The sequence below is a fragment of the Castanea sativa genome, chromosome 11 (genome assembly GCF_040712315.1).
Source record: "Castanea sativa cultivar Marrone di Chiusa Pesio chromosome 11, ASM4071231v1".
NCBI lineage: Eukaryota > Viridiplantae > Streptophyta > Magnoliopsida > Fagales > Fagaceae > Castanea > Castanea sativa.
Window position 1 is genome coordinate 53,573,292 of NC_134023.1, and position 26,659 is coordinate 53,599,950.

Genomic DNA, 26,659 nt, shown 5'->3' on the forward strand with positions numbered 1-26,659 from the left:
CACATAATGCAGGTCTTCTATATATACATATACATATGCATATATTATATATATATGTTATGGAGAGAGATAGAGAGTAAGTATCTAAATCAGCAGCTTTAAAGCAAGCCCTCCAAAGTATTTGCAAGTTAAATGTTAAAAAAAACATGTTATGACTTGTGAAAAAAATTTCCGGCAAAGAAGTTGTTTAAGTTGTGTATGGTAGTATTTAAAGTGATTGTATTTTCTGCTCTTGGTGTCAGTGAATGAAAAAAGAGGAGAATTATTTCCCTGCTTTGTCGAGAGAGGTTAGTTAATGGAATGGGAGTTTTGCTGCGAGTGGTAGATAACTGAGGAAGGACCAACATGTTTGCAAGGCAGATAATGGAAACTAATAATTTACACTAATATATTTTAATTAAAAAAAAAAATTACACTCCTATATGTCTTACAGCTGAGTAAACAGAATGTTGAAGAATTTGTTGCTTAGGATCTAAGGTCAGTCATCCCCCTCATATCATTAGGGCTTCAAGGTGAACATCCTTAAAGGAATAAAGGTTAAAAATAGTAATTTTTTTATCAGAGAGATATATTATTGCATGAGGAGGAAGCAGTGACAGCGCCAGAAATTTTTTTCAGGGTGGTCATAAAGAAACTTAAATTAAACAAAATTTAATAAAAGGATAAATTCATACATTGACAACAACCAAAAATAAAAGCAAAAAAAAAAAAAAAAACCCAAATACATGAAGTCTTACAATTTTCTTCTACAAAATTTTTTATTTTATTTTGAAATCGTTGCATAATAATCTCGTTATAAATGCTGCAAGCTACATTTTTTTTAAAATTTTAGTTAAATAAAATTTTTCTTGGATTGTTCTTTTTGTTTGTAAGGGCTTAATATATTGTTAAGAGGAACAAAGTTTTGGGGACAAAATTTGACTACAAACTTAGTTGTAGCTTAAGACTATAACTTTCACTAAACAAATTAGCTTGGCTATATATTTTGAAAATCTAACAATTGAATTGTATGTTCTTTATGTTCTTAAAATGCATGTCAAATTTCATATCAATCAGTGTTATTTATTATTTGATTTATAAATTTATTTTTTGCGTATAATTTTAGACTATAAAAACTCAAAATTTAAATAGTTGATTGATGACATAAGTTATTGATTTTTGATCTTTTTGAAGTTTTGCAAACATGAAAGATATAAGAAAAAAAAATGTAATCTAATTGTAGATTTGTCAAAATTCATATCCATTAAAAAAAATATCGAGTGAAGTTGTAGTCTTAGTTTACAATCAAGTTAATTTATTGCTAAACTTTGTCCAAAATTTAATTATATTGAGCTTAAAAAATTTAGGGTGGTCACACATTTTTTTTAGGTTAAAAAAATAATAAATTTTTTAAATTTTATATATAATAATGGTTTTTTTTTCTAGCTCATCACCTGGCTCTAACATGGAGCCGCCAGTGGGAGGAAGAAGATAGCCTCAAATGAAAGAAAGAAAGAAAGCAGCTGTTTAAAAAAGCACACAGCGGACTAAGGGTCTGCAGACAACAACTTTTGGTTCCCTAAATCAATCTATGAACAAAAATAGATGAGAATGATGTCACAAAGTCAGGCCCTGTATCTACATGGACATCTACTCCAAGGATGATCTTTTATTTGTGTCATCATACAAAACATCCAGAACGTGTCACTATAAAAATACTACTCTTATTTGTACCAGATATTAGCAATAAAAGATTAAAATATACATTGTGCAAGTTTTGGAAAGATGAATATCAAGGCAGATAAGTCAGAATGTACCAAAATAGATGCATATATGAATGAGTCCACAATAATGTCAGAGGATGAGAGGTTAACTTACCAGTACTTACTCAATCCGTCCCAGCCGCAAGTTGCTACCTTGCTTTGTTCCAATGGGTGCCACTCACACCCAATGCACACTCCCTCATGACACTTGAGAGTTCTGAAAACTTTGCGTGTCTTCCAATCCCAAAACCAGCATTTACCCTCACCATCTCCTGACATAACAAACCGGCCATCTGGCGAGAAATTAACTTGGTAAGCATACCCTGCCACAATGTGCCCAGAAAATATCTTCTTCTTATTGAGCTGAAACCTGTCCCTCGTGCTATACGTAAGAATCTGATTGTCCAAACTCTGTGCGGCAAGATAATTTGTACTGGGATGAAGCGAAATGTATGGCATAGAATGCATATGAGGCTCACTAATATACTTTATAACCACAGGAATCCCAAATTCTCATACTTGAAGCGACTTGTCATCGTTCGAAGTCACAAACCTCCTGTTATTATCAACAAACGTAATGGTATTCACGGCCCCCAAATGTTGATCATACTGTTGCGTAACCTGTCCAGTATTCATATCCCACTGAACAATCTTCTTATCACTCATACTCGCCAACAAAATGTTCTGCTTGTCATCGTCCGGATTAAGCCTAACCACATATGGAATCTTCCAGGTACTAAAAGTTGATATCACTTGCCCTGTCTCTGTGTCCCAGTACTTGATATTCTTATCATACCCAGCAGTCAAAAACTTAGTCCCGTCATTGCAAAACCAAATATCCCTAACTGCCTTGGAGTGACCCATGTAGGTCCTCATTCATTTGCTTGAATTGAACACACCCAAATTTTCACCTTTGTATCCATCCCTGCTAACAATATCAAATGCCCCTGTTTCGGGAAGAACCTTATTGCAGACAGGCCCTTCGTGTGGCCACTCCAAGTGTGCACCAATCTCTTCGGTATATAACAATGATCGCTGTTGGCCTTGGCATCCTTGGGAGGCGCAATCCAAGACCGACCTTGATAATCTCTCTCTTCTTTACCATGGAATGTACTCTTATCTGGAAGAATCTCTCCCTTTTCACCGTCTCTCTCTCTCTCTCTTCTCACCCTTCTTCTTAGCATACTCCTCTGCATACTTCTTCTGCTCTTCCGTCAATTCAGTTTGTAATCCTTCCTTCTTGCCTGCCCACGGACTCTTCCTATTCTTCATCAACCAAGTTTCACTGGCTGGATTCTGAAGCTCAACCTTATTGAGGTTTTCTTCGTGGCCATTACCTTCCTCCTTCTCTGTTTCCTTCTTTTCAATCTTCCTCTTCTTCTGCTCGTGCTGTGGGATATTGTAGACAGATGGCATCATTCTTTTGCAAGGCATCAAGATCACCGACATAATTGTTGCCAGCGGAGGCAGAGGGGTCAGGGGCATAGCCGTACTTATGGAAAGTATAGTACTGCTCATCGAAGATGAAGGGTTCAATGGAGGCATCCTCAACAAAGCCGAGCTTGTGGTTGCGCATGCCCTGGCAATGCCGTCCTTGGTGTGCTGGAGTGGGTCTATTGGCCTCGACTGTGCTTGGTAGGCTTGAGCCACCATGGTTTCATCGACCTTTGGTGCTGCAAACTTGGCGGGAAGAAGGCGCCGTGGGGAGGCCTTGGGGGATGATGCAGTGAAACTAGGGTTTTGGAATTGGTCTATTTCATCATCATTTTGGTCTTTGTAGATTTGGAGGAGACCATTCAGAGAAATTAATGTGGATTGAGAACTTCGAGATTGAATCAGCCAACAAAAAATTAATATTTCCAATGTGGTGGTGAGAATCGATACCAATATCCTGCAAAAACATAAGCAAGCAACATTACAGTAAATACATTTTGATATCACAATACATATTCCTTGATTCCTTGACTCATCTAGTAATAAATAGTCTCATTGTTTCACATATATAGTCAAATTTTAAAGTTGTCAAAGGGTTTTATTCAAAAAAAAAAAAACTTGTGGTTGTACATGTTCGATCGTCAAAAAAATATGTCTAATGATTTTTTTTTTCTCTCTAAAACAAAATTGATTACCAACAAATTATTCCCTCTCCCCTATGTGTGTTTGTTTCTCAAAAAAAAAAAAAAAAAAATATTCCCTTGATTATTAGGATCTAAATAAGTTTTGTAAAATTAAAAATCTAAGAGAAAGCACGAAACAAGCGCAACCAAGCAAACAACAAATCGATGGTCTACAGTAGTATAGCATATATATTTGTAATTTTTCATACAAACCAAACGCTGAAAAATGCTTTTTAGGAAATTTTCTGAAACATAACCAAACCCTATAAAACAATTAGTTTTCCCTAAAAATCTTTATTAACTAGAGCTAAAGACATGTAACTTGAGTAACAAAGTATTCAGCTAAAAACATTTTCCGACAAAATAAGATTTCATACAAAACAACTGGAGCCTTATATAACACATGTATGTTTAGCTTTGAAGTCTTGAATAAAACACCCAGCTCAAGACAGAAATTTCCACCGTTGGCTTTTGGCAAAAAAGGGAAAGGAAAGTTCCTCCTAGTTTCAACCTTTTTCCTTTCCTAATAATCATCCAAACAAGATGAAGGAAATATTCCACTCCTTTCTTCCCCATTCCTATAAAGTTTGATGACATCCTTTGCTTCATTTTGCCCTAATCAAAAAATTATTATCATTTGAGACAACCTACAATCTTTTGAAAACTTTTTCTTCTCTTAAAATTATAATAATTTTTTGTCATCAAATTATAATGTCTTTTTTATTTCTGGGTTGAAATGATAAGATTCATCATGTTCTTTTTAACTTTTTTTAAAAAAATTTATTCTCACCCATTAATCTAATCCCTTCACCAAGAAAATAAAATACTCCCCTGGTCTTATTTTACTTTGTTCACCTTTGAAAAAATCCAACTTTTAAGAGAAAATAATTTAATGTATCGTCTTATAAAAAAGTTTATCAATTTCCATAACTAATTCTTCGTTATTTTAAATTTAAATAAAGCAAATGGATAGAAAGGGAATATTGACTTTCAGATAAATAAAATGAAAGGAAATTATGAAATTTATCTATTAACTTAGTGATTCATTAGATGGTGCACTTGCTAAAAAGTTTGAGTTTGATGATTGTTTTTATGATCACCCCTCCATGGTGCATAAACGATGAGAGCTTATTGAAGTTAGAAAGACTGAGACTACGCTGCTTCTTATGACTCAAGAAAAGACAATCTTGATTGCACCAATGAGCATGCACATCGATTTTGTAATTCCTAATAAATTTTATATTGAGGAATGCAAGAAGTCATGGTTGCAAATCATCTATATCATATACTATATACTACATAAAATTTAGGCTTAGAAGTCGTGGTTGCGCCAAATGGTTGCACCATATTGCATAAATTTTTTTAGATTTTTAAAAATATATATAATTTTTCTTTCCTCTAGTTTCTAAATTGATAAATATCTTAATTTAATTACAATTCAAAATTTTCATCTGATCCATTTAATCATTATTTAATTACAATACTACACGTAAAAGAAAACATTTATATATATAAAAGGTAGCAATGTGTATTATTAAAAAAAAAAAAACAGCAACGTGTATTATAAAAAAATATATATATATAATTTTTCATCTCCTATAATTTCTAAGTTGATAAATATCTTAATTTAATTACAATTCAAATTCTTTGGCTGATCTATCTAATCCTTATTTAATTGCTATACTATACGTAAAAGAAAACATTTATAATTTAAAAAAAAATATATAATTTTTCTTCTCCTATAATTTCTATGTAGATAAATATCTTAATTTAATTACAATTCAAATTGTTCATCTAATCCATCTAATTCTTATTTAATTACTATACTAAACATAAGAGAAAACATATATATATATATATATATATATATATATATATATATATATATATATATATATATGTAAGGACACAATTCAAATTCCCAAACTATAATTGGAGGGAGATGGGCTTGAAAGGCCTTTCTTTACAATAAATTTGTAGAGGATGGGTTTGTAATCTAGATTTCAAGGATGGTTTAGATAATAAGGGAAAGAACGGGCTTTGGGCCCAATTGGACAAATTAAAGAGTTGTTTGCAAAAGTAAGACTGAGAATTCCTCCTCGGACGAAATCCGAGGATGGTTTATAATAGTATTTCTTTAAGTTTGGATACAAATATTGATTATCATATACTATTGGCTCTTTTTATTCCTGAAAAAGCCTTTCTCTTCCTCGTATGTCTTCCCTTCTATTTATACTCCTTTCCTTCTCTTCATCATCTTCCACTTCATGGTTGCAATCCCCTTTAGATATTTCTTCTCTTAGTGCCTTTGAATAGTAACCAGAAGTTTCAGTTCTACTATTCAGGGGTCACTTTCCCATTAATGCGGCCAGGGAGGTAGGTGCAGAGTCTTTAATGTGGAGGTGGCAGCCTTTGCTCATGATATTTTTCTAACATCGGTGTATCTAGAAGGTTCAGGGTTTCCCTCTCTTAACCAACAGTCTTTCCGAAATTCTGCCTTGACCTTCGTAGTGAATCTCCGAGTTCTCTTGGGTATGTCCGAGGAGAAACTCACCCTCGGATGTGTCCTCGGACCCTCGGCGTATGGGCCGATTCGCAGTACTAACAAATTCTTAACTCAAGAACAGATCGGCCCTCCTTGCTAGAGCCTAAAAGCCCAAATGCCCACTTGAGTCCTTTTACTCCCCACAATATATATATATATATATATATATATATATATAAAAAAAAAACAGCAGTGTGTATTACAAAAAAAAAAAAATGTAGCAACATAGTGTAATCCAATCCTTCTCAAATTCTTCATCTAATCTATCTAATCCTGATATATATATAAAAAAAAAAATTAGCAACGTGTATTTTATAATAAAAGAAAATGTTGAATTCAGTTCATTTTTCATGCATATACACAAACATGTAACTTGATTTTTACTTTCAATTACTTTTGATTATATAATTGTAATTCATTTAGCTATTATTTTTTTAACAAAATTATCCGTTTTATGAGTTTATACTCACTGGACTTAAACTTCAAGTTTCAGTGTCTTCTCTCATACTTTCAAGGACAAAATTAAATTCTCATTTGAGTCTATCTACTTCAAAAATCTAAATATTTAGTAATTTAGATTTTTCTTAATTATTGAATTGAGATTTTCACTTAAATATGATTTCTGTAGGGATAAAGGGCCCAGAAATGGGTATTGGGCCGTGGGCCGTGTCTGAGGACATTAAATCGTCTAAGGACAGGTAGATACTAACGGGGGCATACAAGTTAGTGGTCCATGGAAGAAGTCTAGTCATAAGGGATTAGGAGTGTAGTCCGAGGAGAAACATCTCCTCGGCTAAGCAGAGTAGAAGTCAAAGGTCCGACTTTTCATCAAGAACAAGGCATCAGGCGATCATACTGGTAAGGATAAGCATCAGATGGGGATAAGACAAAGGAAAGCTGAGAAATATCTAAGAAGAAAGCTGCTACCACCGCATTGAATGCTTTGCAGCTAACTCCCTGGCCGCATTAATGTGGAGATGACACCTAAACAGTAATATTTAGCCTTACAACTACCCACAAAGACTTCAGGAAGATGCTGATGGGACAAATATCAAAGCCAAGAATCTGATCTACACGTGGAGAGCTAAGATGGAGTGAAGAAGGGAATATAAAGAAGAAAGACCCCATTACAGGGGGAATAAGATAATTTGTAGAAAAATCACTGTACACTCAAGAATTGTAATTTTGTTTAAGTCCAAGAGAAATATATAAAAACAACCTTTCCCGGACTTTGCCGAGGAGGATTTTCCTTGCACAAAACTGTTTATTTATACTTTCAAGCAACACTTAGCCTACGGTGATTGTTGTCCAACTCATTGGAGTTCAGTTTTTAGCCTACTCTTTACAAATTCATTGTTTTGGGCTCTTTGGGCCTTTGTCCATTTTACTTGGACTTTGGGGAGCAAAATGTGCCCTTAGGGCTGTAAACGAGTTGAGCGAGTAGTGCATGTTTAAGCTTGGCTCGCTGGTAAAATTAAAAAGCTCAAGCTTGGCTTGAGCTTGAGACAAGCCTAAAATATTGTTTGAGCTAGAGTTTGTTGGAAAGCCAAAAAGCTTGAGCTTGGCTTGGCTTGGTTTGGCTTGATTCATTAATCAAGCCAAACTTAAGCTTAATATCAAACTCAAACTTGAGCTCAGATCAAGATTTTGAGCTTGAAATCCAACAAAATTATCTTATCAAATGCTTAAATCTCCCAAAATCAAGTAAACAAAAATAAGAAAATAGCATACTCATTTTATCATGCTTCAAGTTCGACCTATGATTAGCCATCGTTCATATTGCAACTTTACAAAATTAAATTCATCCATTCATCGTTTATTGTCTATAGCTTCATCAATTGTTTAAAATATAATTTTTACATCAACATTAGATGATAAAGAACTAGAAAAAGACTTGTTTGTAACTATTGTGAATGAGAAAGCATTAACATGTTTTATAACTTTTGTTAAGGACATAATTTTATGTAATTGGCATATCCTTTGACAAAACGTACTTTACTTGTATTTAGGTAAATCTAAGAAGGTTCAAGATGATTATTACAAGTGGTTAAATTGAAAACATGAAGATTACTCAAGAACTGCTCAAGAAAAGTGCAATCTATAGGTCTCGATACCTCTTTAACAAAAGCTTGATCTGTCAAGATTCATTAAAGCTCGACACATGTCTCGATCTATCGAGCTTATATGATTCAGACTATAGCCAGCAACGTTTTTATTCTAAAAGACTATTTGTTTATGGGTTTGTATAATCCTTATAGGACTAGAAAAACCCAAGGTTTGTGGGTTTGTATAATCCTTATTGGACTAGGAAAGTCCAAGGTTTGTGTAAACCTATTTGGAATAGGAGAACCCATTAAAATCCTATTTAAAGGAGGTGAAAAAAGAAAAACCTAACCCTAGAGAACTTTATAAGGTTTTCTTTTTGAAACCCTAGCCTCCTCCTTCAGAAGAAAGAGTTCTTGCTGCATTTCTTGTATACCTTTGGGTTTTGTAACCAAGCAAAGTCTCTTGCACCAACATTAAAGATCTTATTGGTGTTTCTATGTGAAGCTGCTGCAAATCAACTACAACAATCAGAGGGTTGCTGTGGAGTTAGTCACGTACTAGGATCCATGCATCATTGATTAGTCACGTACTAGGTACCGTGCATTGAAAAGGAGAGATTGTCACTACATAACAAGTCCAATTGGGTATTGGGGTAAGGGTTCAACTGTAGGTTGGTATAAGGTACTGAGATTCCTTTACTTGTAAACGCTTGTTGTGATGATAGTGAATTCTTGGGAGTGGTGACATTAAATTCACCCGGTGGGGTTTTGCCTCGGTGGTTTTCCCCATTTGTAAACAAATCACTCATGTCAAATTTATTTTCTGCTGCATTTAACTTAGTTGGTGATTTGTTTGTGCTACCACGCTATTGCATGCTAATTGAATTATAATTAACTTGGATAATTAATTTGTTAATTCATCACTAAGGGGTCAATACATTCTTGGTCTATCAACTTTACATTAGATAATGGATAAGGAAGGACCATATGTGGCCTACTTATAAATTTTTTAAAAAAGGTAACTAAAGTCTAAAGTGGTGCTTGATCAATTTAAAGGGAAGTGAAAAATTAAGGTAAAGGATAGTGGTCCAAAATGAGACATTTTATTATTAAGATATGTGTATTGAGTTTATTTAGAAAGCACATATCAAGCCTATAAATGAGTTTATTCTTGACTTGTTTTGTATCGAGCCTTATAGCTCACGAGCTTGTTCATGAACAAATAGTTTTGCTTGGGCTCAGCTTGTTTACTAAGCGAGTCTAAAACTAAGGCTCAAGCTTGGCTTGTTTATAAACAAACAAATATGAACAAGCTTTTTATCGAGTTGAGTTCGAGTTGTTTTTGAATGGCTTGATTCATTTACAGCCCTACGTGCCCTTACAGTTAGGGCCATTTGTGAGGAACTTGAACATTCGTGAGTTCAACGTTTAACCATGGTAGGTTCAGGACCAAACCGTGAAGAATCTGTGGGGTCCCAACGTTAAGACCAATTTCTCAATCTTGAACGAAGGAGGGACCGTGAAGTTAGCATACACACCACTCACGCTAGTAGGAGTCAATTTAGAAGTGGGAGTCACGTGTCTCATGGAGAGAACACTAGGAATATGCAGTTGGAGATAGATCACTTGCGGAGGAAATTGCGTTGTAAGTAACGTAGAGGGACTCCTTCAAGCTCAGAGCCTTCCTCAGATGATGATGATGATGATGATAGCTATAGGCCCAGATCAAGGACTCCCCTCAGTGAGTCTTATTCATGTGATGAGGACCGCCTTTATAGGCAGAGAAGCAAAAGTCCATCTCACAGGGGTCTGGGTAATGATGTTATAAGTAGGGCCTTGCGCTAGATTTTTAAGTCACCGTTTACACGGAGAATTGAAGGAGGAAAACTTCCTCGGCAGTTTACTCAGCCAACATTTATCATGTATAATGGTAGAACAGACCCTGTGAAGCACGTCAGCCATTTCAATCAGAGAATGACTGTTCACTCAAAGAATGAAACCTTGATGTGCAAAGTGTTCCCATCCAGCTTGGGGCCAGTGGCGATGAGATGGTTTGATGGTTTGAGGGAAGGTTCAATTAACTCCTTTAAGGAGCTTACTAGAGCTTTTGGAGCTCGTTTTGTTACTTGCAGTAGGGTTCCTCGTCCTTTGGATTCCTTATTGTCTATGACCATGCGAGAAGGAGAGATTTTGAAGATGTATTCGGACAAATATTGGGAGATGTTTAATGAGATAGATGAAAATTTTGATGATGTGGCGATAAGGATTTTCAAGGTTGACCTGCCTACCGAGCATGATTTGAGGAAGTCTTTAACTAGGAAGCTTGCCAAGAGTGTACGTCAGCTCATGGATTGTATTGATGAGTAAAAACGGGCCGAGAAGGACCAACAACAAGGAAAGGGGAAGGCCAAAGTAGTTCCCCAGGACCGAAGGGATTTCAGGTCAAAGAGGTATAGCAACAACTGACCCAGGAGAGATTTTGCTGGGCATACTGGATCTACTGCTTCCCAAGTAGTTAGCACTGTGTTCAGGGAGCCCGTGCACCAAGTCTTGGAGAAAATAAAGAACGAGTCATACTTTAAGTGGTCAAATAAGATAGGTGGAGACCCACGAAGCGCAACCAAAGTCTTCATTGTCAGTACCACCAGGACCGAGGACACACTATAGAAGAATGTTGGACTTTACGGGATCATCTAAAGCAGCTGGTTAAAATTGAGAAGTTAAAGCAATTCTTGTATCAGCCCAACAGACAGGGGAGCTAGGCAGGGTTGGGACATTAGAGAGATGCTTCTTCAAGATCATCTTTGGGGACGATTAGTGTTATTATTGCTGCCCCAGGCAGGATTGGTTCCTATCCATCCAAGGTGATGTCTATAGCTCAATCATTTGCTGAAGACTTGACCCCTGATCCTAAGAGGGGTAGAATGGAAGTCCGACCAACTTTGAGCTTTTCTAATGAAGATAAGGTAGGAACCATGCAGCCACATGATGGTGCCCTGGTGGTTACCCTCAGGATTAGAGGGTATGATGTGAAAAAGGGTTTTGGTATATCAAGGCAACGGTGCAGAGATCATGTACCCTGATCTATATAAGGGGCTGAAGTTGAAGCCTGAGAACCTGGCCTGCTATGATTCTCCTCTAGTAGGGTTTGATGGGAAAACAATCATCCCGAAGGGCCAAATCAGATTATCTGTTCAGGCAGGGTCAGAAGTCGTGGAAGTGGACTTCATTGTGGTAGATGCCTACTCCCCTTACACTACTATTATGGCAAGACCTTGGCTTCATGCCATGGGGGCTATTGCTTCAATCCTGCACTTGAAGGTGAAGTATCCATCAGGGGATCAAGTTGAAGAGCTGATTGGAAGTAAATCTATGGCCAGATAATGTTTGGTGGCTGCAATTAGGCATCAGACTGGAGGTGAGTCTTCGGCCTCTACAAAGAGGGATTTATAGCAATCAAGGACAATAGTCTTGTCCACGGATGTGGTGGTAGAAAGGGCAAAGTGTGAAGAGTTGGAAAAAATTGTCATTGATGATGACAAGGAGAAGTTTTTCCAAGTAGGAATTCAGTTACCTCCTCGGGAGAAGGAAGAACTGATTATCTTCCTCAGGAAGAATGTTGATGTGTTTGTGTGGAGTATTTATGAAGCTCTTGGGGTGGATCTAAATTTTATTTGCCATCACTTAAATGTTAATCCATCTGTCACTCCTAAGAAGCAACCACCTCGGCGCTCTTCTAAAGAACATTCCAATGTTGTTAAGGAGGAGGTGATCAAACTTAAGCGGGCAAGAGCAATAAAAGAAGTGTTTTATCCTGAATTGTTGGCCAATACAGTGGTGGTAAAGAAGAAGAATGGGAAGTGGTGAGTATGTGTGGACTTCACTGATTTAAACAAAGCTTGCCCAAAAGACCTCTTCCCAATGCCTCGGATAAACTAATTGGTGCATGCAACAGTTGGTCATCCTCGGATGAGCTTATTAGATGTCTTTCAGGGGTACCATCAAATACCGTTGGCTATGGATGATCAAGAGAAGATTGCTTTTGTTATGCCCACTGGGAATTACCACTACAAAGCGATGCCCTTTGGATTGAAGAATGCAGGATCTACTTATCAGAGGATGATAACTAAGATGTTTGAACCTCAACTTGGCAGAAACATTGGAGTTTACATAGATGATATGGTGGTGAAGAGCAAGGTAGAGTCAGGGCATGTAATTGATCTTTAAAATATTTTTGAATTGCTGAGAAAACATAAGCTACGTCTCAATGCATCTAAGTGTTCATTTGGTGTCAGTTCAAACAAATTTCTAGGTTATATGGTCACTCATCGTGGGATTGAAGTCAACCTTGATCAGATTAAGGCAATCAACAATCTGCAGCCTCCTCAGAATCCCAAAGAAGTCTAGAAGTTGACAGGAATGAATGCTGCCTTGAATCGATTCATCTCTCGGTCTACAGACAGGTGTAGGCCTTTATTCTAGTTGTTGCACAAATGAAAGGGATTTGAGTGGACTGAAGAGTGTGTCTTGGCCTTTCATCAATTGAAGGATTATCTTTCTCGGCCACCCATTATATCAAGGCCCGAAGAGGAAGAGGTTCTCTTCGCTTACATTGTTGTAGCCTCTCATGCAGTTACTTTAGTGCTGATAAGGGTGGACAATGGAGTACAACGACCGGTCTATTACGTGAGCAAGTCATTGTACGAAGCAGAGATTCGTTACTTGCCACTGGAGAAGGCTATCTTGGTGGTGGTACATGCCACTCGGAAGTTATCTCACTACTTTCAAGCTTACACAGTTGTGGTTTTAACCTAACTTCCTCTTCAATCGTTACTTCGGAAGGCCGATTACACAGGGAGAATTGCCAAGTGGGGAACAATTTTAGGAGCTTTTAACATCAAGTATATGCCTCGGACCTTTATTAAAGGCCAGGTTCTTGCAAATTTGGTGGCAGAATTTACTGAATCTGCAGTAGAAACGGAGGACAAGAAGCAAAACTTGGGAGGAAAACCAGTTGAAACAATTTCCCTACAGAGAACCTTATCTTGGAAATTGTATGTTAATGGTGTAACTAATCAAAGAGGATCTGGAGAAAGGCTATTTATGGTGTCTCCAGAAAAGATTACTATTGAAAGTCTTTAAGGTTAGGTTTCTCAACCACAAATAATGAGGCTGAGTATGAGGCTTTGTTGGTAGGTATGGCTATGGTTCAGAAAATGGAAGGAAAGGCAGTGGATGTGTTCTCGAATTCGAGGTTGGTAATGAGCCAAGTAAAGGGAGAGTTGGAAGCTAGGGATTTGAGAATGCAAGAGTATTTGAGCCAAGCTAGGCGCTTGCAATCAGGTTTTGAATATTTCACTTTGCAGCAAATCCCAAGGAGCAGAAATACACATGCTGATTCTCTGGCTACTTTGGCAACTTCCTTTGCATAAAGCTTACCTCGAGTTATACTTGTTGAAGATTTGCATAAATCCACTAAGGAGAAGAAAGAGAAGATCCTGGTTCACTAGATTAGGGTCGGGCCAAGCTGGATAGATTCTATAGTTTTATTCCTTAAAGAAGGTACTCTGCCTGAAGAGAAGAGAGAGGCAGATAAGGTTCGGAGGAAAGCTCCTCGTTTTTTGTTGTCTGAGAAGCAAAAGTTTTAAAAACATTCTTTTTCTAGACCATACTTGTTATGTGTCCATCTTGAGGCAGTGGAGCCACTCCTGGAGGAATTACATGAGAGAATTTGTGGAAGTCATACAGGGCGCAGGTCACTATCTCATAGGGGCCTTACTCAGGGGTATTGGTGACCAATTATGCAGAAGAAAGCTCAGGAGTATGTGAAGAAATGTGATCAATGCTAGAGATTTGCTCCAAATATTCATTAGCTAGGAGGTGTCCTTAACCCTCTGTCTAGTCAATGGCCTTTTGCTCAGTGGGGCTTGAACATTGTAGAAAAAGGCTGTCGGAAACAGGAGATGACTTCTGGTCGGCACTGATTATTTCACAAAGTGGGTAGAGGCCGGGCCACTAGCCAATATTTGGGATGTGTATGCAAAGAAGTTTTTATGGAAAAATATTGTCACTCGATTTGGGATTCCTCACACCCTCATCTCAGATAATGGGCTTTAGTTTGATAGTAAAGTGTTTAGGAGGTATTGCTATGAATTGGGCATTAGGAACCGAAATTCAACTCCAATCTATCCACAGGGGAATGGGTAGGCCGAGGCTGTTAATAAGGTTATAGTGAATGTGCTTAAGAAGAGGTTGGACTAGGCAAAGGGTGGATGGGTGGAAGAGCTACCACATGTTTTCTAGACATATCGGACTACTCCTCGTCGGTCAACTAGGGAAACACCCTTTTCAATAACCTATGGGTCTGAGGTTGTGATCCCTCTAGAAACTGGATTTCCAACATTAAGAACAAGCTTGTTCACTCCAGACAACAATGACAGGCTATTAGAAAAAAATCTAGACTTGGTTGAGGAGCGAAGAGAAACTGTCATGGTTCAGCTAGCAAATTATCAATAAAAACTCAAGCAGGGGTATGATACTAGTGTGAGAGTAAGGCCATTAGCCCTTGGTGACTTAGTACTGAGGAAAGTTGTGGGTATTGCAAAAAACCCAGCATGGGAAAAACTGGGGCCTAATTGAGAGGGGCCATAACTTATCACCTTAGTAGCTGGTATAGGTGCTTATATTCTAGAAGATTTAGATGAAAAAGTTGTACCACACCCATGGAACGTAAATAACCTACGAAGGTATTATTATTAATAGAAGGCAACTCTACCACACTTTTGTTTATAATATTATGTGTTATGTGTATTAATTGTTTAAGTAATACTTCATAGAAGGCAACACTTTTGTAACACTTTTAAGTAACACTTTTGGTCATGTCTTAATAGAAGGCTCCTCGGCCACATACTTTGGGTAAGTTAATGCTTCATGTTATTTGTTTAAGTATTAAACAGAACCTTGGTCATGCTTGACTCCTCAGACCACATACCTTGGGTAAATTAATACTCCATGTTATTTGTTTAAGTATTAAATAGAACCTTGGTCATACCTGGCTCTTCGGACCACATATTTTGGGTAAATTAATACTTCATGTTGTTTGTTTAAGTATTAAACAGAATCTTGGTCATGCCTAGTTCCTCAGACCACATACCTTGGGTAAATTAATATTTCTCAACATATATTTAAGTGTTAAATAGGACCTTGGTCATGCCTAATTCCTCGAACCACATACCTTGGATAAATTAGCACTACTCAGTATCTATCTAAGTGTTAAATAGAACCTTAGTACTGCTTGGCTCCTTGGACCACATACTATGGGTAAATTAACACCTACAACTACCTAGATCTACTGCTAAGTGGAGGATTATGTGAAGTCTTGGATAAATAGATGTGTTACCATTGTTTGAAGTAGAGAAGGAAATCCTAAAGTACATATAATCCTTTGAGTTGCTTATCTCAGGTACATAAAGTATGTTTTGAAGTTAAATTACACTTTACTAAACGTTGCAGGCTTGGAAAGGTTAGCCTGTTATATTGTTGGTTGCATGGAATGTAGTAGTTAGATTGCCATTCGTACAAATAACTGGTAAAATTAAGGAATGAAGATATATATTGAATTAAAAGAAACTATAAGTTATGCTAAGGTCAGTTAAATACTAAGTAAAAAAGAGATCATGTTTGACTTGGCATAAAAACAAGGAAATAAAAAAGAAGTTAATGTTTTTCATTAAGTAAAGCCTTGAAAAAGGGCAAAGAAAGTACATATCCAGGAAAGTAAAAAACAAGTATGCATAAAGAAAAATACATTAAAAAAAAACCTACAAAACATAATCTAGGCACTACTTGGTCTTGGGAGGAGGGTTGTCTTTTGCTGTGGCCTTAGCAGGTATTTTTGACACTGTGGCTGAGGAGGCAGGACCCTTACCCTTAGGATCCTCCTTGGCAGGGAAGGGGAGAGTTACCAGAACTATTTCTTAGCTCTGGGAAACTCCCTTCTCCTTGGAGGAGTCTTTGGGTGCAGGGGGAAGCTTTGTAGCCTCAGGGGCTACCTCTTCCACTATTACTTTTTCTTTCCCAACAGCGCCAACTTGGACGACCTCTTTAGGAGGGATAGTGGAAGAGGGGAGAGCACTGGCAGAGGAGTTCTTGCTAAGGCCAGGATCTTTGGGAGATGTCTTAGCCTTGGAACTTGAAGGGCTGACGCTCAGCTGGCTAGGGGATAATATTCTCTGCTCTCCTTAAGGTGGAGGACGCATCTACTCCAGCTTGGTTTAAAGCCTCAATCCACACTTGGAGGTAATAGCTTCTGTAAACCCCAGAAACGTCAGCCCTGAGGTTTTCCTCGGTTTCCGCCACCCTAATGCCATACCCCTTCTGTTTGGCTTTTTCTACGGCTTTTTCTGCCTCCTCTAGTTTTTTGTTCAATGCCTCTATCTACTCCTTGGCTGTGGCCTGTTGGTCCTCAGTTTGGCGGAGTTGTTTGCGCTGACTCTCCGCCTACCTTTCAGCCCTTTGCAGAGCAGCCTCGGCGCTTTTCTTCTCCCTGTCAGCCTCAATCAATTTGGTATTCAAGTCCTGAATCCTCTTCTTGGCCAGCGAGAAGGCATCCATAGCCACTATGTGCCGCCCCTCTTCTTCCTTCATTTGCTTGTGGGAGTTGTTCACCAACTCCTCGGCCATATACGCAACTTGAACAACTTTTTTATTTTTTAATGTAACGATGAGAGAAAGCAATTGGAACACTAAGTAAAAATAATAATAATAATAAAGAATCACTTACCAGCTCATGATCTCTCTTCAAAGTAAGAAACACTTTGTGTTTCTTCATGGTCCTCAGGTCGGCTGTAGGGGCCGCTCTAGGGCGTTTGCTATGTACCTAGCTTTTTCTTGTTAGAAATCCCTGATAGAAGAATCTATAGGGAGAGGAGATCCATTCAGCACCAAAGGGGGGTTCTAAGCTTAAACCTTGGTGCGCCAATCACGTCCCCTCTCCTCGATGGACCCTTCGCTTAAGGACCTTGTCTGAGCTGTCCTGGCTACTTTGGCCCCTTTCTAGGGCTCAGTTTCTTTGGGGGGGGGGAATGCCCCTTCCTTCCTCCACTACTTCTTTGCCTTTTTAGTCCCGTTTCCTCTTCTTATCTGCAGGATTAGGCTGAGAGGTCTAGGTAGGAGGAGGAGTAAGAGGCTTGGTTTGGACAACCACCTTGAGCACATTGTCCCCTGCTTGGGACTCCAAGAGCTCAAGAAGGCTCGTCTTGGCTTTGCACTGAAGCACCATAGCGTTAGGTACATTGGGGACTTCTTGGACAATGCTTACTAGAGCTGGAAGAAGATGGCTAAAATCAACGACCGGAGGCTCTGGAGATTGAATTTGGTTGAAAACTTCAAAGTCCTCCTCGGAGTCTGAAACTTCAACTACTTTTACTATTTCCTCAAGAGCTGGTTGGGAAGGGGTCGCTTCTTCCTCGGCAATGCGCTGGAAGGGCAACTCCACTTGTTGTGTACCTTTTGGAGGAACGCTAGCCAAGAAACCAAGCACGGCAATATTGATCTGCTATAGCCGAGGATCTTTGAAACTTGAAGAGATTGGGTCGTAACCAAGGATTATGTGGGCAGCTCGCAATTGTTCGTTGGTGTGGACAAAGATCTCGGCCTTCAATATCCTTGTCAGGTCAGGCTCTTTGATAAGATTGAAGTTGGGAATTGCAGAGTACTTATCTGCAAATGCACCCAAAAATAAAAATATTGTTAGAATGTAACACAGGGAAAAATAAGAACCAATTTACGAAGGAAAAATAATAAAGTAAACACAAAAAGTATTAATAAGGGGTATTGTTAGAGTAGTAAACCTAAACCTAAACATCTCACCTAGAGTCCCATCTCGTGTCGGGCAATGAAGTCCATCATGCCACTCCCCTGAGACAATTAGAAAATCCTTGTCCATACCCTTATTAAACTCAGGGAGACAAAATATAAGTCTGACCGCAGGGACTCTAGTTTTCAGATAGTACCCCTGGCCTGTGAATTGTGACGATTGTAAACCTAGTTAACGTCGTGGTGAGTAAGGTTCACATTAATCTTTTCGTTAAGGGCATCTACACTATCTAGAATCCTAAAAACATTAAGGGCACACTGGGTAGGAGAAAGCCTATGAGCTATAAGGTAATCCCTAATCACTCTACCCATAGGGATTATCATCCCTCCCTCTATGAAGGCGATCATAGGGATCACTACCTCTCCCTCTTACCTCAAGGCATGCCATTCCCCCTGGCGGAAATACCTAATGGAAATCCCAGGTGGAATATGGTAGCGGGCTTTAAAGCTCTCTATACCCTCTAGGGTGTCTACTAAATGAGCAAATTTATCAATTTGAAAAATAACTGAAGGTGTTAGGGAGACGAGGTGAAATTAGAAAGGCCAAGGAAGAAAATGCTCTAAATTTAAAAAAGAAGTGCTAAGGGCAACTTACAGAAGAGAAGAAGGGCTCCTCGGACTAGTTCTTGAGAGTTGAAGATGCAAAAAGTGGAACAATGGAAATCTTCAGGTAATATATATATGTAAGAGGGAAAAGTAAGTGGGACAATTCCCGCCTAACCCTATAAAACTGTCCACTGTAGGATCTCCATCACACCGTAGAACATGGGGGACAGGGCGCCGTGTCAAATAAATGTTGAAGCATCCCAGAGGCCGAAGCGTCAGGAGCGTGCTTCTGGGAAGTTGAAAAGACACTTGCACAGAAAGAGATGACGTAAGAGTAGGGAAGAATAATTATTGGAAGATCGAAATCCCCTTTTTTTTCCGGAGGAGCAAAAGAGTGGAATTTCGAGGGGCTATTGCAGGAATAAAGGGTCCAGAAATGGATATTGGGCTGTGGGCCGTGTTCGAGGACATTAAATCGTCTAAGGACAGGTAGATACTAATTGGGGCATACAAGTTAGTGGTCCATGGAAGAAGTCTGGTCATAAGGGATTGGGAGTGTAGTCCAAGGAGAAACATCTCTTCGGCTAAGCAGAGTAAAGGTCAAAGGTCTGACCTTTCGTCAAGAACAAGGCACCAAACGATCATACTAGTAAGGATAAGCATCAAATGGGGATAAGACAAAGGAAAGCTGAGAAATATCTAAGAAGAAAGCTGCTACCACCGCATTAAATGCTTTGCAGCTAACTCCCTGGCCACATTAATGTGGAGGTGATACCTAAACAGTAACATTCAGCCTTACAGCTACTTACAAAGATTTCAAGAAGATGCTAATGAGACAAGTATCAAAGCCAGCAATCTGATCTACACACGAAGGGTTGAGATGGAGTGAAGAAGAGGAATATAAAGAAGAAAGACCCCATTACAAGGGGGGATCAAATAATCTGTAGAAAAATCACTGTACACTCAAGAACTGTAATTTTGTTTAAGTCCAAGAGAAATATATAAAAACAACATTCTTCGGACTTTGCCGAGGAGGATTTTCTTTGCACAAAACTTTTTATTTATACTTTCAAGCAACACTCAGCCTACAGTGATTGTTGTCCAACTCATTGGAGTTCAGTTTCTAGCCCACTCTTTACAAGTTCATTGTTTTGGGCTTTTGGGGCCTTTGTCCATTTTACTTGGGCTTTGGGGAGCAAAACATGCCCTTATAATTTCAATTGTTACTTTCGATAGTTTTTAATTATTAAATTCAAGGTTTATCCATTTAAATACACGTGATTAATTGAGCCTTAAAATTTAATGTATTATTGAAAATCATTTTATATTTTTTTAGGTATTTCTACCATCTTCCATTCAATTATATATATATATATATATATATATATATATATTTATTTATTTATTATGATACCTTAAGCCTTATACAATATACATTCATTATATAATTTAAAAGTAAAATATTCATTTATTTTTATTATTTATTTTTAAGTAAATTAATAAAAAAATTATTTACATATGAATTTTGACTAAACCGTGCATCGCACGAGCATAATGCTAGTTATATAAAACCGAAACCTCTGAAACTTTCACAATTTTCCAAATCACCACTATTTTTTTTTTTTTTCTTTTATAGATTCTTTATTTATTTTAGGTTTTATATCTTATATATTTATTATTTTTCTTCAACGTGTAATTATCTTTGTAAGGGCACAATTGCACCTGGTCCCAAGAACAGTTATGGGCTCAGGCCCAATGAGCCTTAAACAATATGAATTTGTAGAGTGTGGGCTTGAAACCCAGGTTAGAAGTGTGTGAGGATTAAATGACAAGTCAAAGATTGTTAACACTTGAAAACAACAAGGAATATTGTCAATCAACCTCCTCGGACGTAAGCCGAGAGCTGTTCTTGTATTATATCTTTCTCTTAGCCTTTTTTCTTTTTAGGTTACAAAAAGTCCGTCCTCTTTTCCTGTCTTAGATTGCTCTTTAAATACTACTCTTTTGAATGCTTTGTACATGTGTTGCCTCACCTCCCCTTTAGCCTAGATATTTCTTTTCTCAGTGCCTTTGAATAGTAACCAGAAGTTTCCCTTCCACTGTTCAGGTGTCACTTCCCCATCAATACGGCCAGGGTGGTAGGTGCAGGGTCTTTAATGTGGAGGCAGCAGCCTTTATCTTTGACATTTCCTCAACACCGGTGCTTCTGGGGCGTTCTAGGGCTCACCCCTTTTAACCATTGGCTTTAACCGTGTCATCCCCTAATCTTTACTATGAAATCCCGAGTTCTTCGGTGTTCATCCGAGGGTAAGGTCACCCTCGGCTGGATCCTCGGACCCTCGGCGTATGGGCCGACCCATAGTACTAACAAATTCTAAACCCAAGATCAGGTCGGCCTTCTTTAACACTGCCCAAAAGGCCCACGTTCCCACCAGGATCTTTTTGCCCCACACAATAGCCCCTCAAAACTCTAATTTTCAACGTCCGAGGAGAAAAATAGGGTTTTGATCCGACGAGGACCTACTCTACTCACTTTGCGAGTAATGGCACTTGTGGAAATCGTTTCGCGTCCCAGAAAATGCCATTTGGCGGTTTTATTTTAAACAACGGGCGTATTTATTACTGCCAGTTACACTTTGACCCTCACGTTCAACGGTGAGATGGACATCTAACGGCCCTCATTACTCCACGAAATTTTAGGCGGGACAAATATAATTTCGAGGCCGCCTTTTCGCACGTCGTGACGCTTCGGGAACCTGCGCCTTCATTTAATTCCTCAGGGGGTAATCCCATCAAGACATCAGCCATCATACCTTACTTGCAGAAAACCGTGGAGATTCGCACACCTTCAACCTTGTAAGTTCTTGCTCCTATTCTTAACATTTTCTCCTCGATATTTGTCCTCGGCTATTACTACAAACACTCTCCCTTTTAGAGTTTAGTCTATCGTTCCTCTGTAATGGGAAAATTCAAGTGTCTAGTTGATACCGCCGCTGGGATGGAAGGCTTTAGGGCCAAATACCGTATTCCCAGCGACGTAGGGTTAGAATATTGCCCGGCAGAAGCCGTGGCCGGTTCTAGGAAGGAGGGAGAGGTTATCATTCCTATGATAGCCTTTATAGAGGGTGGGATGACCCTTCCAATGAAACCTGTAACTAGGGAATACCTTCGCAACCACCGGTTGTGTCCCGATCAATGCCTGCCAAACGTTTTTAGAGTTTTGGGTAGTGTAGATGCTCTAAACGAGCAGATGGGTTTAAACCTCTCATGGCACGATGTCGTGTTCCTATATGAGTCCCATAAACTTTCTAATGTAGGTTATTACATTAAGTCTTGGTCCAGCACTGTTAGGCTAATCTCCTGTCTGCCCAAATCAAACAAAGGCATGAAGGACGACTACTTGATAGTGTCCAGGAACTGGCACGACGGCTTCCACTGCCCAGTTCAGTGGGGGGATCCAAGTGTGATGCCGTAGGATTAATCTCCCCACAACACCACTTCTTCTAACACACACAGAAATGCGTATTCGTACTTACTTAAATTTGTTAAATATTTGTGTGAATCTGACCAGGTTTGTTTGTTTTGACGTCTTTTTTGCAGATAAGCAGCACGTACGTCCTTGTCTGAGTCATTGTAACATCGCAGATCTAAACCGAGTACTTCGCTCCGAGGTGTTCGTTAGTGAAGACCTATAACTCCGGGCTGCTCATCTTATTCTAGGGTACACCCCCCTTTCCAAAGACTTCCAGGAGATAGAGAACGCCATAATTGCGGGCGACTGAAGACGAAGGAAGATAAACGTAGCTCGGCCCCACTTTCTGGACGACCGCGACCTCCCGGACGCTCCTAACACCATTTTGTACAACCGGCCAATAGCAGCAGTCCCCCTTGCTGTGCACTCACAAGCAAATATCGTTCCAGAAGAGCAGGTGTCTTCTTCACACATACTTGACGACGAGATAGATTAATTCCATCTCGAAGACACCGAGAGACCTCACGGGAACCAGTTTGTGGTACTTTCCGACGAGGAGGAAGAAGCCACCGAGGCCTCTGGAATTGCAGGGTTTGTGGTTGCCCTTCCCGAGGACGAATTTGAAGAAGACATGGGAAGAATGGAGGGTCTCCTCACCAATAGGGCTGCTAAAGTGGCAGAGAAAAAGAAGGGGACACCCCAAGTTCCCCCATCCTTACCACCTCCCCTTCCTCTAGCTGAGCCAAAACTTCCAGCCGAGGATCCCAAGAAGAAGAGGAAGGGGGACAACGAGGGGACGATTAATAAAGACCCCAAGAAATCACGACAACAACTCCCCCCGGCCCAGCAGCAGAAGGTGGACAAGGGCAAGGGTAGGGCCCGCTCGGTTGAAATCGGGGAATTCAGGGACGAGGCTGAAGTGCGCCGAGCACCGACCACCTGGTCCCCCGATCTAAGACTGGACGGCGCACCCATCTCCATAAAGGCGGTTCAACAAGGTCATGCCCACCACCTGGCCGAGGTCCCGGAACGCCCTCTCCCGCCGCCCAAGGACATGGAGACCTTGGAAAAAATGGGCCAGCCACAACTATTCCTCTCCCTAAAAAGAGACTTAGCGCTGGTAAGTGTTTCTCCTTTTAACAATATTTATAAGTAAGTTTGTTTTTTACTGTTCCTAACTCCATCATACTTTATTACAGGCTATTTAGGAGGTCTTCGTAGCTGAGAAGTTTATTGAAGACACTCGGAAAATAGCCAGAACTGAGCTCGAAATCAGGATGGAAACTGAGAAGTCCTTAGGCACAGCTCTTGCTGAGAATGAGAAGTTGACCTCGGAGGTGGCTGATCTGAGGAGAGAGAAAAATGGGGTCGAGTCAAACTTGAAGACCATGAAGACCCAGATAGAAGGACAGCGCAAGCTCCTTCGTGAAAGAGATGAAGAGCTCTCCCAAGCTCAAAGGGAGTGCTCGGATCTGAAAAAGCAACTGGCGCTGATGAAGGAAGAAGCCAGCTCCTTCCAACTCTCTCTTCAAGCTGCCAAGCAGGCAAGTTTCGATGAAGGGGTAGCAACCACAGAGGAGCAGCTGATAGAGGAATTCGCGGCTTTATGCCGGGAATACTGTCAGAAAGTATGGGGGGAAGCTTTAAACGTAGCAGGAGTTCCTCCATCTTTGGATCTGAGGAAATCCGAGAACGTTTGGCTTCCTCTGGAAATACAGGAGATTGAAGAGGCTCCTGCTGCAACTCCTACCCCCGAGACAACTCTTCCTGCTCTTCTTCCGGTGGTCCCACAGCAGATTCCTGATCCTACAGAACCTTCTGGTTCCCACAAAGAGAAGGAAGGAGGAGGGGATGCAGAGAAGGTCTTGAGCCAGACAACGGAACCCAACGTCCTTTCAACGAAGACAACAGATAAGGGAAAGCAAGTCTTGACTCCCTTTGAGCTGGAGTTGAGAAAGACCAAGGGCACCAGTACCTCTCAGCAAGATCCTCCTCTAAAAGCTTAGGACTTTAGCTTAGGGCTTCTCTTTTTCCATTTTTGAATTATATATGTGATGTACATTTGACAGATTAATGAAGAACAATTTCGTTTGCTTTTTACTTGGGTTATATCTATTTTTACTTTATTCTTTTTGTACTTATTACAAAAGCTTCCCATTAAGTCATAGCAAAAGTTTCTCAGAGTACACAAATCTAACTCCAAGGATTGCACAGTCATAACTTCCACATAATCATGCGTATATTATTAAAGATTCAATAAAAGGTGACATGGTTAATATATTTGAACAATGCCTCGATTAAGGAGAAGAGAGGGCCTCCTATAACGATTAAACCCTTGTAATGCATAGCTCTGTTTCTAGTAAGATGTAAGATCCGAGTTAATAAACAGTAACGCATTAACATCCAGACATAATAAGAGAATGACTTTGATAAAAGTTGTGGTCAGAAGATAAGACTTAACCAATTCTCCGTTTGATTCGTAAAGGTTATAACTTCAAAAGTAAAATTCCCCAAAGCAGGAGGTCCGAAGACCCAACATAACTGAGGTTCTGTTTGATTCTTAAAATTGTAACTTCAACTGTTAAATTTCCCAAAGTAGGAGGTCCGAAGACCCGACATAACTAAGGTTCTGTTTAACAAATGGCAAGACATCAATTTCCACAAGGTTTGTGGTCCGAGGACTGCACCTAACCAAGTTTCTGTTTGATTCTTAAAATTGTAACTTCAAATGTTAATTTTCCCAAAGTAGGGGGTCCGAAGACCCGACATAACTAAGGTTCTGTTTAACAAATGACAAGACATCAATTTCCACAAGGTTTGTGGTCCGAGGACTGCACTTAATCAAGTTTCTGTTTGATTCTTAAAATTGTAACTTCAACTGTTAATTTTCCCAAAGTAGGAGGTCCGAAGACCCGACATAACTAAGGTTCTGTTTAACAAATGACAAGACATCAATTTCCACAAGGTTTGTGGTCAGAGCACTGCACTTAACCAAGTTTCGTTTGATTCTTAAAATTGTAACTTCAAATGTTAATTTTCCCAAAGTAGGAGGTCCGAAGACCCGACATAACTAAGGTTCTGTTTAACAAATGACAAGACATCAATTTCCACAAGGTTTGTGGTCCGAGGACTGCACCTAACCAAGTTTCTGTTTGATTCTTAAAATTGTAACTTCAAATGTTAATTTTCCCAAAGTAGGAGGTCCGAAGACCCGACATAACTAAGGTTCTGTTTAACAAATGACAAGACATCAATTTCCACAAGGTTTGTGGTCCGAGGACTGCACTTAACCAAGTCTCTGTTTGATTCTTAAAATTGTAACTTCAAATGTTAATTTTCCCAAAGTAGGAGGTCCGAAGACCCGACATAACTAAGGTTCTGTTTAACAAATGACAAGACATCAATTTCCACAAGGTTTGTGGTCCGAGGACTGCACCTAACCAAGTTTCTGTTTGATTCTTAAAATTGTAACTTCAAATGTTAATTTTCCCAAAATAGGAGGTCCGAAGACCCGACATAACTAAGGTTCTGTTTAACAAATGACAAGACATCAATTTCCACAAGGTTTGTGGTCCGAGGACTGCACTTAACCAAGTTTCTGTTTGATTCTTAAAATTGTAACTTCAAATGTTAATTTTCCCAAAGTAGGAGGTCCGAAGACCCGACATAACTAAGGTTCTGTTTAACAAATGACAAGACATCAATTTCCACAAGGTTTGTGGTCCGAGGACTGCACCTAACCAAGTTTCTGTTTGATTCTTAAAATTGTCACTTCAAATGTTAATTTTCCCAAAGTAGGAGGTCCGAAGACCCGACATAACTAAGGTTCTGTTTAACAAATGACAAGACATCAATTTCCACAAGGTTTGTGGTCCGAGGACTGCACTTAACCAAGTTTCTGTTTGATTCTTAAAGTTGTAACTTCAAATGTTAATTTTCCCAAAGTAGGAGGTCCGAAGACCCGACATAACTAAGGTTCTGTTTAACAAATGACAAGACATCAATTTCCACAAGGTTTGTGGTCCGAAGACTGCACTTAACCAAGTTTCTGTTTGATTCTTAAAAATGATAACTGCGAGCGTCAGAGCTACTCATAACTTTGAAATACAAACTGACAAAAGCTCATTTCATTAATAATAATACCTTCTAAGATTATTTACATTCCATGGACGTGGTACAACTCGTTCGTCTAGATCAGCTAGCCTATATGACCCTATGCCTGCTACTGAAACAATGCGATAGGGGCCTTCCCAGTTAGGTCCCAGCTTACCCCAAGCTGGGTTCTTAGAAGTGCCTACAACTTTCCTTAATACAAG

The 26,659-nt window shown here is 39.2% G+C and overlaps 1 protein-coding gene and 1 pseudogene across 1 annotated transcript; one reads left to right on the forward strand and one right to left on the reverse strand.

Annotated features, from left to right (window-relative positions):
* Positions 1-1,853: 1,853 nt before the first annotated feature.
* On the reverse strand, positions 1,854-4,435 carry LOC142616720 (uncharacterized; annotated as a pseudogene).
* Positions 4,436-13,354: 8,919 nt separating this feature from the next.
* LOC142616721 (uncharacterized) lies at positions 13,355-13,881 on the forward strand. The gene is made up of 2 exons (XM_075789513.1): positions 13,355-13,503; positions 13,593-13,881. Exons 1-2 carry the CDS (start codon positions 13,355-13,357, stop codon positions 13,879-13,881), a joined length of 438 nt encoding a protein of 145 aa, XP_075645628.1.
* The last annotated feature ends 12,778 nt before the right edge of the window (positions 13,882-26,659 follow it).

Coding starts and splice junctions, on each gene's coding strand:
- LOC142616721 (XM_075789513.1), top strand. CDS start 13,355: ATGCCTCGGACCTTTATTAAAGGCCAGGTTCTTGCAAATTTGGTGGCA. Junction 13,504..13,592: donor AGAACCTTATCTTGGAAATT/GTATGTTAATGG, acceptor AAAGTCTTTAAG/GTTAGGTTTCTCAACCACAA.